This window comes from Solanum lycopersicum, chromosome 8 (genome assembly GCF_036512215.1).
Source record: "Solanum lycopersicum chromosome 8, SLM_r2.1".
NCBI lineage: Eukaryota > Viridiplantae > Streptophyta > Magnoliopsida > Solanales > Solanaceae > Solanum > Solanum lycopersicum.
In genome coordinates, this window is record NC_090807.1 from 23,244,523 (window position 1) to 23,258,592 (window position 14,070).

Consider the following 14,070-nt stretch of genomic DNA (forward strand, 5'->3'; position numbering starts at 1 on the left):
CAACTAGAGATCTACACCTCCTACTATACAGTGCCTCAAACGGTGCCATCCCAAAACTAGAGTGATAGCTGGTATTATAAGAAAACTATATCAATGGAAGATGCTTATCCCAACTACCTCTGAAGTCGATCACACATGCCCTCAACATGTCCTACAATGTTTGATTGGTTTGCCCTTCCTACCCATCTGTCTGAGGATGGAAGGCAGTAGTTAGCTTTACCTGCGTTCCTAATCTCTTCTAGAAGGATATCCGGAAATGCAAAGTGAACTGAGTCCCTCTATCTTAAATGATAGACAGAGGAATCATATGCCACCTCACAATCTCATCAATGTAGAGTCTCACATAATCTTCGGACCTATAAGCAGACTTCACAACGATAAAGTGGGAAGACTTTGTCTTCTTATCCACAATAACTTATATGGAGTCATGCTGTCTCATATCCTCAGAAGACCAACCACGAAGTCCATATTAATGGTCTCCCATTTCCAAGTCAGAACCTCAATCATTTGAGTGAGACCACCAGGAATAAGGTGCTCCGACTTAATCTGCTGACAATTAGGACACTTGGCCACATACTTAACAATGTCCTTCTTGATGTCATTGCACCAATAGATCTGCTTTAGGTCATGATACATCTTGGTGGAACCTGGATATATCGGATACTTGAAACCATGGGCCTCTATGGTATACAAATCATCCGTGACTTGTATATAAAACCTGTCCTAGTACCTATGTATGTCGTTACCTCCTAAATCAAAGGACTTATTCATCTTTACCAGAATTGAGTCCTTAACTCCATTAACATAGGATAAAGATGCTGACCCTTCTTAAATTCAGCTACCAAGGATGATTCCGAACTGTGATAAACTGAAACACCCCCACTAGTAGAAGCCATACAAACGCAAACCCAGTGTGAAAATTCTGTGTACATTCTTCACCAACTCTTTCTTCCCATCATCAACCAGGGTTGTACTTCCCATGCTCTACCTGCTCGAAGCATCAACTACAACATTTGCCTTGCGTGGATGGTAATGGAAACTCATGTCATAGTCTTCAATAGCTCTAACCATCTTTACTAACATAGATTCAACTCCCTCTGTGTGAACACGTACTGGAGACTCTTGTGATCTGTGAACACATCCACATGCACTCTGTACAAGTATTTCCTCCACAGCTTCAATGCAACAACCATAACTTCCAACTCTAGGTCATGAGTGGGATAATTCTTCTCATGTCCTTGGAGATGTCTGGGTGAATTGGCTATCACCTTACCACCTTGCATAACAACATAAATAAAACAAACCCTATATGCATCACAAAAAATAGTGTAATTATCACTATATTTAGGTAATGTAAGCACAAGGCTAAAGTGAGTCTGTCCTTGAGCTCCTTGAAACTCTTCTCACAAGTCTTCGCCCATTCAAACTTTGATTTCTTCTTAGTCAATGTTGTTACTTTGGCAACAATGGATGAAAAATCCTCCACGAACCTGTGGTAGTAACAAGCCAATCCAACAAAGCTACGGATATCGGTGGGAGTAATAGGTTTTGGCAAGTTCTTAACAGACTCAATTTTCATGGTGTCCACCTCCACACCCTAATCGAAAACAACATTACCAAAGAAGTACACATATCTAATCCAAAATTAACACTTGTTGAATTTGGCATCAAACTAACGTTGTCTAAGTAACTGCAAGGTTAGTTTCAAATGTTGTTCATGCTCTTCCTTGGTCATAGAGTAGATGAGGATGTCATAAATGAATACTATGATGAAATAATCAAGGTATTCACGGAAGACTCAATTTATGAGGTCCATAAATGCAGCTGGTGCATTAGTGAATAAAAATGACATGACTAAGAACTCATAATGAGCATAACGAGTATGAAAGGTTGTATTTGGGATATATTAATCCCTAACCCTAAGTTGATGATACCCGGAACGAAGATCAATCTTTGAGAAGAAGATAGAACGTTGGAGCTTATTGAATAAGTCATCTATTCTGGTAAGTGGATACTTGTTCTTCAAAGTGAATTTGTCGATCTACAACTTCAACTCTTTGAGTTCATCTTGAGCCATTCTGTAGGGAAGAATTGAAATTGGTTTTCTATCGGGATCTAGGTCGATATGAAAATCAATCTCTCGAGTGGGAGGGACTCCAGGAAAATCATCAGGGAAAACATCTTGGAACACATTAACTATACGTACAGAGTCTATGGAAGGAATTTCATGATCTAAATTAGGGACACTCACAAGATGACATATTAATCCCTTCGAGTTCATTTTTTTAGATTTTAGTTTTCAAATCAAAGGACTTGAATAACTTGATGTACCCCTCCCAGACCAGCTCTAATTCATTAGGGAAACAGAATCTCACATCCCTACTACGAAATTCCATGAAGGCATAACATTTATGTAGCCAGTCCATACCAAGTATAATACCAAAGAAATTTATGGATAACTCAATAGGGTATACACACATAGTCTTACCACATACTACTATTGTGAAGTCTTTATGAACCTATCATCTATCAAATTTTTCTGCTAAGGGAGTAGTAACTACAATAAGATAATGCAAAACGCCAGGTAGTGTTTCAAAAGTAAGAGAAAAGGATTCAAAAAACAAAGTGTAGACCCTGGATAGAGTAAAGCATAAAAAGAGGTTAAGAAAACTTGCATCATACCTGTGACCATATAAGCATAATTCTCCTTCTCTTCCCTTCCCTTCAAGGCGTAAAATCTGTTCCTCATAGGAGGCTCGATTGCAGTGGCATTCTGGGGATTAGGCCTAGGATGAGCATTACCTCCAGCCTGACCCCTATTATGTGGGAAGTCCCTAACAATGTGTCCTCTCTCTATGAAAGCAAAGCAAGGATTTGTGCATAGTCTGCACTCTAAACTATGAATAAAACCACACTAGCAAAATTCCTTTCTGGGACGCTGCACGTCACCTCCATTGCCATTTTTTGGATCTGTTCTACCTCCTTTAGGTGATGCACTACTCTGAGAGTTATAGTTCCCTGCACTATGATGCCCCTTCTTAAATCTAGGCTGATCACGAACTCCAAAAGTTGTTTTGCCACAACCTTTGCTGGAACCTATCTAGTCAAAAGGATTAGGCCTCCTGACCTCACAAACTCTCCTATTCTTCTGGGTGACCTGAACCTGCTGGACATGTACCATAAGCCTGCACAAGTCCAAGCTATCATGGATCATCGAAACCTAACACTTCTCCTGCAATTCCTCTAAGATCCTTATAAGGAACTTGCTCATCTCATCCCTGCTATTCGACACAAGAGAAGTGGAATACCTGGACAATTTAATGAATTTTATAGAATACTCCGTGACAGTCACCTAGCCTTGCATAAGGTTGATGAAATCCTAAACCTTAGCCCTTCTCATCTTCTTGGGAAGAAACTCTCCAAAAAAGTTTTTTTAACAGCTCCCATATGATCGTACCTCCGCCCAATGCCCTACTATCCTACCACCTCTTTCACCAAGCAAGTGCAACATCCTTCAGATGAAACGAGGCCAACTCTACTTTCTCAATATCCGTGTCCCCCATCACCACCAAAATCTTCTAGACCTCCTCAACAAACTCCTGAGGGTCCTCTGCAGTCTTAGATCAGGTAAAGATTGAAGGATGCATCCATATGAAATCTCGCAACCTGTTCGCCATGTTGTGGAATGGTGTTTTCTCCCGTTGAAACTCTTGTCTATTGGCTTGGGCCGTCATATCCTGAAACTGCATAGTGATGGCTTTATCCATCTATGCCAAAGATGTCCGCACCTCAGCATAACTCAACACAACTGTGTTAACTGACATGGCTACTCCTGTAGCTCGATCCTGGGGTGGAACCTGGTTGTCCCCAACAGCTGCTTCTACTCTTCCCAAAAACACGTTCCCCTTTGCATTTATTTTTTTTTTAAAATAAGAATTGATGTTAGATACGCTCATAAAACAAAGAAATCGGACATCAAGGAAAGCACGATAAGATCAAAAGAAAGGAAATTTTGGTACGCATCATACAGTCTCTAATTCATTATAGTGGTACACTTCACTACCATAACATAGAAACTACTCGATGTGCCTAATGTGAACTTATTATCCATGGAATTTAACCTAATGCTCGGTTAATGCATGTGTCACGACCAGAATCTACACCCTAGATGAGACAGCTATCGTTGACCTCTCATAGGTCACAAATAAGCCTACATACGTCGTTGTTACTTCATCTATGTTAATTTTAGCTTTAATTTTAAAATTTCGCTAGGTTAATTTTAGCATAAATTTCAAATTTTGTTTACTTAAACTTTATATTGGAAAACATTGATCTAGCATAATACCATCTACGTAAACTCATAAGCTTTCACAACAACCATCTTCATCAAGATAATCAAATGAAAAAGATAGTAACAAATATTGATTTGCTAAAATGGCACCAATACAACCTCTGAAAGTAAATAAGAAAGAAATGCTAGTGGAATATACTCCACTAGCTCATGCCTATGTCTACGCTAGCATTAATCAGTAAGCATCCTCGAAAGCATGAGGGCCTACCAAATATTGATGAAAGCTTCACTTCCAAATAACTTCTGCATCGATGCATAAGCTCTAATGTCCATCTATACCTACACCTAAAATAAGATAACTGTATGAAATTATTACATCTTTGTAATAAGTATTGTTATATGCAACCACACACCACGTACAAGCATGATTTAGAATAGCTCTCTCCTAACGATATGAGTTACGAAAAGTAAAGTCATTAGACTTTCCAAAATCGGATTAGGAAAGTCATGCCATGAGAGTAATATGCATCATCATACGTATCATACTTAACACAACACAAAAAATATGTATATAGCACATAACATATTGCATATAGCACATATCATATTTCATTTCATTCGTTCATATGTCATGAGACCATGAATAAATGTACTTAACATTTTGACTTTCCAAAATGAGGGCTCAACATATGGGACCTCAACTAGGGGGCGTTCTTTAGAAAACACAGCGTTTGCTTCAATCATTCATACATACTTCATTTCAATTCATTAATCGGCTAGTGTAAACACCATCTATACCTAGCATGTATTTTAAGATAATCATTGGGTTCACTGTGCAATCACTAAGGATGACCTAGTGTCGTTACATCAATCTAGTTCACTTTTTAATTATCTAACCCAAAAAACTTTGGTATGGTTCATTTTATTGTGTGCATTGCAAGAGGCTGACCTTATTCTTTCTTTGGGAACATTAACTTTAAACAACATAGATCATGTGAGCATCATGAAATCCATTGTTTACCCCACACCAAGAATAGGTTGCATCGCCGACCAAAGTGAACAAAAACATGCTAGTGTATATAAGGAGTTGAACCCTGCTAGATCCCTATGTTGGTTGTATAGGTTCAAAGACTAGGTGATAAAGGAGACCCATACAAGTGTGGATGGACAGTATTTTCTTATTAAAATTATATGAACCTCTGCTTTCTCGAAATAAGGAATCGCCACACAGAGCTAGCCTATCGGTGCTCAGTATAAAGTTCCTATACATACATGTTATACATCATAGAAACTGACTTCTTGCATGAGGACATCATACCTCATTAGATGATTTCTAATCTCATCATTAGCATTAAGTATATATTAATTTAAATACTCTCATTAGAGTGTTCATAGGGGCTGTCTCTTCATTAATTTTACACTCTAATACGTGATACATTTTGGTAACATTTACTTAGTCAGTTGAGATTGCTATCATATTTCACATTAGCTTCTTATCATATTGTCAGCATATTAATTATCCTTGCCACATTTGCCCTTCATAATTACTATGCCCTTTTTACGTGAATGTTTATTTATTAATATTTATTGCACATGGCCTTTTAGCGGGTTTCACACTTTACTTAACACTTCTAGGGTCATATCATTCATCACATATCATCTTAGGTTAACTTATGTTATACACTTATGTTGTACATAGGAGTCCACACACACAAGCCACGAGGCTACATACGTAATTCGTATAAGTGATTCGTACTTACCCTAGGTTATGTGGTACAAGACTTATGCATCTTGTAAGTATGAGAAGATCTCAGTTTCGATCCTTAAAGGCAGTATTAATTTAGTCATTTATTGACGTATGACTTATGTTTCAATACAAAATTTGCAAGGGAACCCTATTTCAATTCCCTTGTATAACACTCAATTAATTTTCTTTACAATTTTTGTTGACATAAAATTTTTGTCCAGGGAGACCGAGATCCATCGCCCCACACCTACACTTCTTTTCTTTCTTTTTCTTGATATTTTCATCTTAAATATTTCGGCCTGGGGGACCCAAGATTGAATCCCACGCCCACATTCTTTTATTTTTCTTTCTCTACTTGATTTCTTCATTTAGACAAAGAGGGTGTGGGAATGATTTCCTACAACCTCACCCTATATTTAATAATATTTTCTCCTTAGTTTCACATTCTGCCAAGTGGTTGTGGGTTCGATCCCCACTACCCTCATGTATTTTAATGTTTTTTAAAAACTAATTTTTTTTACACTAAGATGGGTGAAACCAAATTTCCCAAATGCTGGAAATTTGATCACCTATTTACAGTCCATTTTCCCACCCTCTTTCAGATTAAACATTAAGACATTTCTAATAGTTTTTAGGGAGATCCTTAGGTGCATTTTAAAGTTTACTTTCAGTCAAGAATTATCATTCAATTCAGCACCTTTGTAATCATATGAACATCCCATTTTTAACATATTCAAACACATATAATTTATAATATTTTAACATGTCAATATGAAGCTTTAAACTGTGTCTACTTCAAGACACACACATGCACAAACAAGTTAACTAACTTCACATTTTTTGAACAAGTCTTTTATTCCTACATAATACCGAATACACATTCAAATACATAATCACAACCAGCCATAAAATTATTTGTTAGAAGTCATACCAACGCATACTTTAATCTTTCAAAGTATCTAATTACAGGGGCATGAAATGGGGACAACCTTAGATTTAGATAGTAAATAGACTGAATGTTAAATATATCTTGGGAAAGGGACAAAGAGGGAAGAAAAAACATACCTTAACACATTCAAAGATGTTCTTACGTGTTTCCAAAACTCCCCCACTAAGATGACGACTCACCACCGAAATAACAAGCATAATCCGTCGAGAATTTGGTTTTTGATTTTCATTTTGAAGCTTATTTTGCTTTTGAGTTTTAGCGTTCAAGTTCTTGATGAACTTTATTTTTTTAGTTTGTTCTTTTGTTTTAGTGAAGAATAATCGTGCAAGTGAGGTATAGGTAGAGAGAGACGTGAGAATGAGTTGTAGCTTAGGATTAGGAGATTTAGTTTTGGAACTAGTCAAACGAGGACTCCTCATAAATTAATAAAATCTGATTTTTTATAGGCTTTGGTGAAATTACTAATTATTACCTTACATAAATCATCTAATTAATATAAATTAATAAATTTAACATTGCTTCCACCAAGGATCGAACCCGGGTGAAGCTTAACTTGCAAAAAAGGGGTCAAATTTGTCAAACCCTAACCTAATTGACCTCTTTAAAATAATTATTTTTTAATTCAATACATAAGCAAATTACAATAGTACCCCTAGCCTGAAAAAGATCATTTTACCCCTAGACCCTTCAAACCTACGATTACCCCTTTCAAGTCCGGTAAAAACTCATCCAAGTGAATATGTTCTATTTTGGTGCCTTACATGGTTGATTCTCACCTTTCCTAGCTCAATTAACTCTCCAAGATTGTTGGCTTGGCTTGTGCATAGGTTCTGAGGTCTGGTTCTACACACAACAAGTTGTGTGAACCCTGTCTAATCTAGAAATTCTAGGTACATTTAAGCATTACATAGCATAGTCATTCTCAGGTTGTTACATAACACCTCATGATCCCACATGATCATAATTCATTAATCATATACTTGACATGTATTAGTAATAGGTAATGGTTCATTGATACGCTCAAACTTACTTCTCCAATAAGAAGTAAAGCGGTCGTGTCAAGTAAATAACCCAACTAGTGACGTTGGGATCGTACCCACGAGGAAAATAGTCTAGACTTAACTTCAACTTGTTATTACTATTGTTTGGTCAATGACTTCCTTGAAAAGTAAAAACAATAAAGGGGAGTTTATATTTCTAAATGAGTGAAAATAAATAAGAAACTTGAAAGAGACACTTAACAACTTTGAATGTTGAGTTTTATTAAATTAATTGAAGTAACTAGGGTTTACGTGTTCCCCACAGGTTCATAACTTTATAATTCTAACTATAACAATTCTTTCCTAGTATGTTGCATGCAAAGTGATAATTTATGTATTTCTAAATACTTGGTCTGGCATCTAGAAAATCTCACTCCGCACCTTGATCCGGCTACGTGTGTTGTTATCCTTACTTAATATTAAGCATCGTATTCGATATTTGACTAAGTTATTACCTCATACAAATCAATACTAGCCTATTAGATAGTATACACTAAATCTATGTTAATAATTCTTTTCCTATTATGTACCTCCTTGGTCCGGCAAGTAGCATTAAGGCGAGTTCTCACGTTGGCCATCCGTTAAAAAGACTTCTAAAAGAAAGAATTATTAATACATGCAAGACACTATTCTAGAATTGTTATTTTAGTTAGGGTTTATCTCATTATTTGCCTATGGCTCCCACAACCCTAGTTACAAAGTTTAATTACTCATAGCCATAAACACAATATTCAAATATATTAAATACGAATTCATGTACTTACTTCAATGAGAAAGACTAAAATCCAAAGTTTGCTTGATTAATCTCCAAAAATCAATTGCAAGAATCTCAAAAATCCAACACTAATACATAAAGTCTAATAATACGGAGTCTAACTATCTAGTGTCTAACCTCAAAAACGAGGTTTTTCAAACTATTTATAAATAAACAAAAACCTAATTAAACAAGTATTCTAATTGCTGGAAATCTGCCAAAATGCGGCTGGGTCGACGGACCTCGCGATGGACCGTCGTGGTTACAACGGACCGTCGTGGACTCCGTCGTCCCATACTTGAGCAATTTCTTCTGCTACTCTCTTCATTCCCCTTGACGGCAAGTATGACGAACCGTCATAGGCACAACGGTCCATAGAGGGTCTTCGTTCTAAAACACTTGAACTCTTGGAATCTGGGTGCTGGGATCACTTCTCAGAACTTCACGACGAACTTGCAGGACGGACCGTCAGAGACACGACTGACCGTCAGAAGCTTCGTAATCCCACACTTGGTCAGACTTCCCCATCTTCCTTCAGCAGCTGCACTACGCTGCCACCTATGGACAGTCACAAGCACGACGGACCGTCATAAGCTCCGTAGGTGGTCTCTTGTGCAGTTCTTCGCTAAGAATCTCCGCATTCAGCTTTGGACAGATTTCATGCAAAACAAAGAAAAACTTATATAAAAATTAGCACAAAAAGGCTTTTGGACACACTAAAGTTAAGGAAAAAGTATTAATAATACCGTGAAACCACTGTATATCAACACCCTCGACATAAATTCTTTGTTCGTCCTCAAGCGACACACTATGACTCACTACACAATCTTTGTACAATAGTATCCATGTTTTATCCTTTGCAATCATTTGGCTATCAATCCCGATTAATCTCATCACATCTATAAATGCTATCACTATTAGGCTTGAATTTTGTGGGATCAGAACATGATACAGATCACCACGCACTAACACCTATCCCCTTCAATTTCTCACCGAGGTGCTCACAATTCTGGTATTGCAACTAGTGTCCTTACTTTAAAACAAAATCCTCCTTTTTCACACAATGATTTCAGTTTGAGTATAAGAATTAGTTTTCAACACTGACTCTCAGAACAAAGTCACACTCATTCATACCTTTTGCCATAAGCTTGCCCTTATTTTCACTGCCTTAAGTTCGCTATACAACCCTTAGGATCACGATAGGACTTTTTTTAGCTAGTAATATAGGCTCGGGGTCAGGTAAGGTATATTTTGGTATACTTTAGTGACTTTTTGCCTTCCTTGACATATCGGCTAAACCTTCCACTGTCTCTCATTTTATCTCGCCCTGTTTCTCATATTCTTTCACCTTGCTATTTTCTCTTCTTTCTTCATTTGTGTAAGTGACTCTATTCTTTTCTTGCTTGTATTTCTTGTGTATTTTTCTTTTTATTTACTTTTCTTTTCATCTAATTCTTCAGTCACTTTACTTTTGTTCTTTCTCTCTCTTTATTCTTTCAACCCTACATTCCATAGAATTCCTCATAGTAGCCATCCTCAACTCATGGCTTTGCCATGAGTCAAGGTACACAATATCCAAAGTTGGGTCAGGGCCATAACGAAGTTTTTTTATTCATTAGCCACCCTCAACTTATGCTTTTGGCATAAGCTGAAGTGCACATGTCCAAGGAGGGACAAGGGCCAACACATTGTTCTCAAAAAAGATCAGTTGGGGTGAAAAAGAAAGGTCAAATTTTGAAGATCAGATTATTTGGATCAAAGAAGGATAAATTTCATTTGGTTTCTTTTCTTTAGGCTAGAAATGGGCTATATTGAATAAGGGCCTATGATCCTTTCTTAATTGTCTATTACAACTTTCTTTTAGCAAGACTAACCTGGCAAGTTCTAGCTCAGTACCAATAGTGGACTATTCAAATTTCCTCACACTCACTTGACATCTCATCACTCAAAATTATAAGACACCTAGTTCGAATTTAAGACTTAGGGTAACGCAATGGTGTAACTTTGTTTCATGCTTTGAGCCACACAATTATCAGTTACTATGCCAAGTCATGCATTATTTCCAGTTTATCAGGATATCATTTTAGCCATCTTGCTTCAGACTTAAACTATGTACAATAGATATAAACATGTCGGTTCAACAGAAAAAGTAATCGGTCTTTTGATGAAAAAGAACACAGGCAAGAAAACCCAAAAAGAGGATAGTGAATTGGGCTACTCAGACTTCACCCTAACACTCACTATCCATTTACCCCACCCCCAACAAAAAGGCATGTAGTTGTCCCTAATGCATAAAAATCTAAAGACAAGAGTGGTAGGTGAAGCAAACCTGTGGCGCAAAGCACCGTCGATCAGCAAGATGGTGGGTTCAGTTCCCCGGAACCCACGTCCTCTGCAATCAAGACACCCTCAGTGGTGTCCTCAGCAACAACCGCACCATAAGTAGTGCCTCCGGCTATCTCCACAATGCGGGAGCTAGATGCCCCAGTCGCTAACTCAGATGCTCTCATTCAGTTCGCCTCCTCCTCAGCAAGGGAGGTTCTCCTCGCAGCCTCTATATCTCGGTGCTCCTTCTTCCGTGCTCGCGCCTCGTCTTCTACTCGACCCCTACACCTCTTGGCACTCTCTCGAGGGGGAGGTGGTGGAATGTCAGAAGTCGCAAAAACGGCCGCTAACACGGTGACCTCAGCAGGCTTGACGGAAGGAGCCTCAGACTCCACCACACTAGCCTCTAAGATCATGTCAATGTCTGCACGAAGACTGTCGACTGCAGCCTGAAGAGTCGACACATCCACCGGAGGGGCTGGTCGGGCTAGCACTCTCAACTCACTCGCGTCCAGGCACTGGTTAACCTCAACAATCTTCCGCTCTGTAAACTGCATCATCTTCCTCTCTAGACACTCTTCGGACTCAGTAATCGACCTCTGCAACAAGGCTGGATATGATGAAAAAGAGTGGACATTTGTGCCTCTAGTTTTTGGACCCTTGCAAGCGGGACCAGTGCCGGTAGAGGGGATGTACGAGAGGAGCTCGGGGCTGTGCTACTACCCAGGATAGACTCAACCATTGTAGTGTCAGTGGACGCCTGTGTAGTTGTGCGGGCATGGGCTATCGTATTAGCAAGATCATCAGAAACTGGGGGCAGCTCTGGACGGGGTCCACTGCCTGGAGCAAACTCATTGGCATCGTCTCTGATAAGGCCGACGTCTACAGTGCCCTGCAGGGTCTTAAACTAATCTACGTGCCATATAGGCACACCTGCGGACCAGCACAGGGCAAAGATCATGCACGAGAAAGGGTAGGTAGTAGTGACCATGAATGCCCTCTCATGCATGACTGCTTGGAGAAGCTATCCGAAGTCCACCTAATCTGGCTATCATCGCCGCCATCAACACTGCTCGATCCCAAATAACTATGTTATTAGAAGTTGTGGGGGAAATGCAGTGACGGACAAGAACCCACAAGAACTTTGTTGTGAATGTGAGGTTGGACTTCTTGATGGCACCCTTCGGCTCAGTGACCAAATCGGCACCCTCTCTATCTACTGACAGGTTCAAGGCCATCCACCTCTTGGTGGCCTCTCTCAGATCTGGCTCGCGCAAGAACTGGCCATCCTTTACTATCTGCCAGCGGTAGTCAAACTCGGCAGTGCGGGGGGTCAGAGTAGCGTCAATACTCTCGCCGTATAGAAACCGGCAGATGGCTGGTAGGGAAATGTAAACCTGAACACCCCGGACACGGACCTGCTCAAGTGGAGCCTATTTAGCGGGGGCAGCCCACCTATCGATCTGTGATCGGAGACTCGCTACGTAGGATGCGTAGAACTCTCGGACCATTTCTTCGTTGTATCGTCCCAACGGACGTGCAGTCTACTCCAAGCGATGCCTGGTGAAGAGGTTGTGGCTCTCCGGCATCTTTGGGAGACTCTCTGTAATTACCCGCCGCTCCAAAGTGAGTGTTCGAGTCATCACTCTTTTATCAGTCAGGAACTGGGCGTTGGAGTAGACTTGAAACTGCCCGTCCACACACCACCGGTTGGGCTGGTTAGTGGCTGGAGTGGGAACCTGAGCTGGTGAGCAAGATGTAGTGTCTCAACTATCAGCCTCATCAGACGAGGCCGACGCTGCAGCAGTGGCCGGTGCGGGAACCTCAACAGAGCCAGATGCTTCCTCGGACCATGATACTCCTAAGGAGCCAGACGCTCCTTCCTCATTTGTGGCTGACCCAGAGGGGTGTTCCTGTCAGTGTGCGCTCCACATCAGACTGGTAGGCAGTGACAATGTCGGACGCCACATTTTTGGGTGTGGCTCTGGGAGCACGTGCAGCACGGGAAGGTGTAGAAGTTCCTGGGGGCACATACGGAGGGCCCCGTTCATCATTAGAGCCGATGATCATGCGTGCAGACGGGGCGACAGACTTTGATCGCCCACGTGCGTAGAATGGGTCTTGCTTGGGTGCAATAGTATATAGTACCTGCAAAGGATCAATATTAGTACAAGTAGTGGCAAACAAGACAAGCGAAACCATACGAAATAAAACATTAAAAATAGTATGTCATTGCTATAGAAGTAGTGACACACGATGGGCATGGTGACGGCTCGTCGTGACTATGACAGACTGTCGTGAGGTCCGTCGTGTTTTACTTAGACTATGTATATATAGATAACACTAAAGGAGAGTCTCTGACTAGCATGACGGTATGTGCAGGACGGACCATCACAGGTACAACAGTCTGGCATAGAAGTCCATCGTAGGACACTTGAGAAAAAAATAGAGACCCTTAGGAGAGGGGTCTCTGACCGTCATGACGATCATGAAGAACGGACCATCGTGGGTACGACGGTCCGTCACATGTGTCTCTTGAAGGACACTTTGGAAAAAAATGAGAGACCATTAGAAAAGGGGTCTCTGACAACCAGAACGGTTGTGCAGGACGGACCGTTGTGAAGACGATGGTCCGTCACATGTGTCTGTTGGGGAACACTTGGAAAAAAAATGAGAGACCCTTAAAAACAGGGTGTCTGTCTAGCATGACAGTTGTGCAGGATGGACCGTCGCGAGTACGACGATCCGTCACATGTGTCCGTTGGAACAGGGGTGCTAGGGCTTTTGCAACGGACCCTACGACGGTCCATCATAGGTACGACGGTCCATCAATGGGGTCTTTTTCTGAATGATAGTGACAGAACTAAGGGTACCCTAAGCATCCCCGATTAACCCACATCAACCTTGTACTGTTTTGCACCTACATGTGTCTAAGCCAACTACCTAGGAAACTAGTAATGCAAA

At 40.3% G+C, this 14,070-nt stretch overlaps 1 protein-coding gene across 1 annotated transcript; it reads right to left on the bottom strand.

Annotated features, from left to right (window-relative positions):
- Window positions 1-435: 435 nt before the first annotated feature.
- LOC138337863 (uncharacterized) lies at window positions 436-1,579 on the bottom strand. Its single transcript, XM_069288299.1, has 4 exons — window positions 1,362-1,579; window positions 989-1,129; window positions 824-882; window positions 436-647 (listed from the first exon to the last, which is right to left on the bottom strand). Exons 1-4 carry the CDS (start codon window positions 1,577-1,579, stop codon window positions 436-438), a joined length of 630 nt encoding a protein of 209 aa, XP_069144400.1.
- Between the last annotated feature and the right edge of the window lie 12,491 nt (window positions 1,580-14,070).

Excerpts from the sequence above, each read along its gene's own strand:
- LOC138337863 (XM_069288299.1), bottom strand. The coding sequence starts at position 1,579 with ATGAAAATTGAGTCTGTTAAGAACTTGCCAAAACCTATTACTCCCACC. Across the intron at positions 1,130-1,361 it reads GACAGACTCACTTTAGCCTT|ATCACAAGAGTCTCCAGTAC; the intron begins GTGCTTACATTA and ends ATGTGTTCACAG. Across the intron at positions 883-988 it reads GTAGTTGATGCTTCGAGCAG|TGGGGGTGTTTCAGTTTATC; the intron begins GTAGAGCATGGG and ends GGCTTCTACTAG.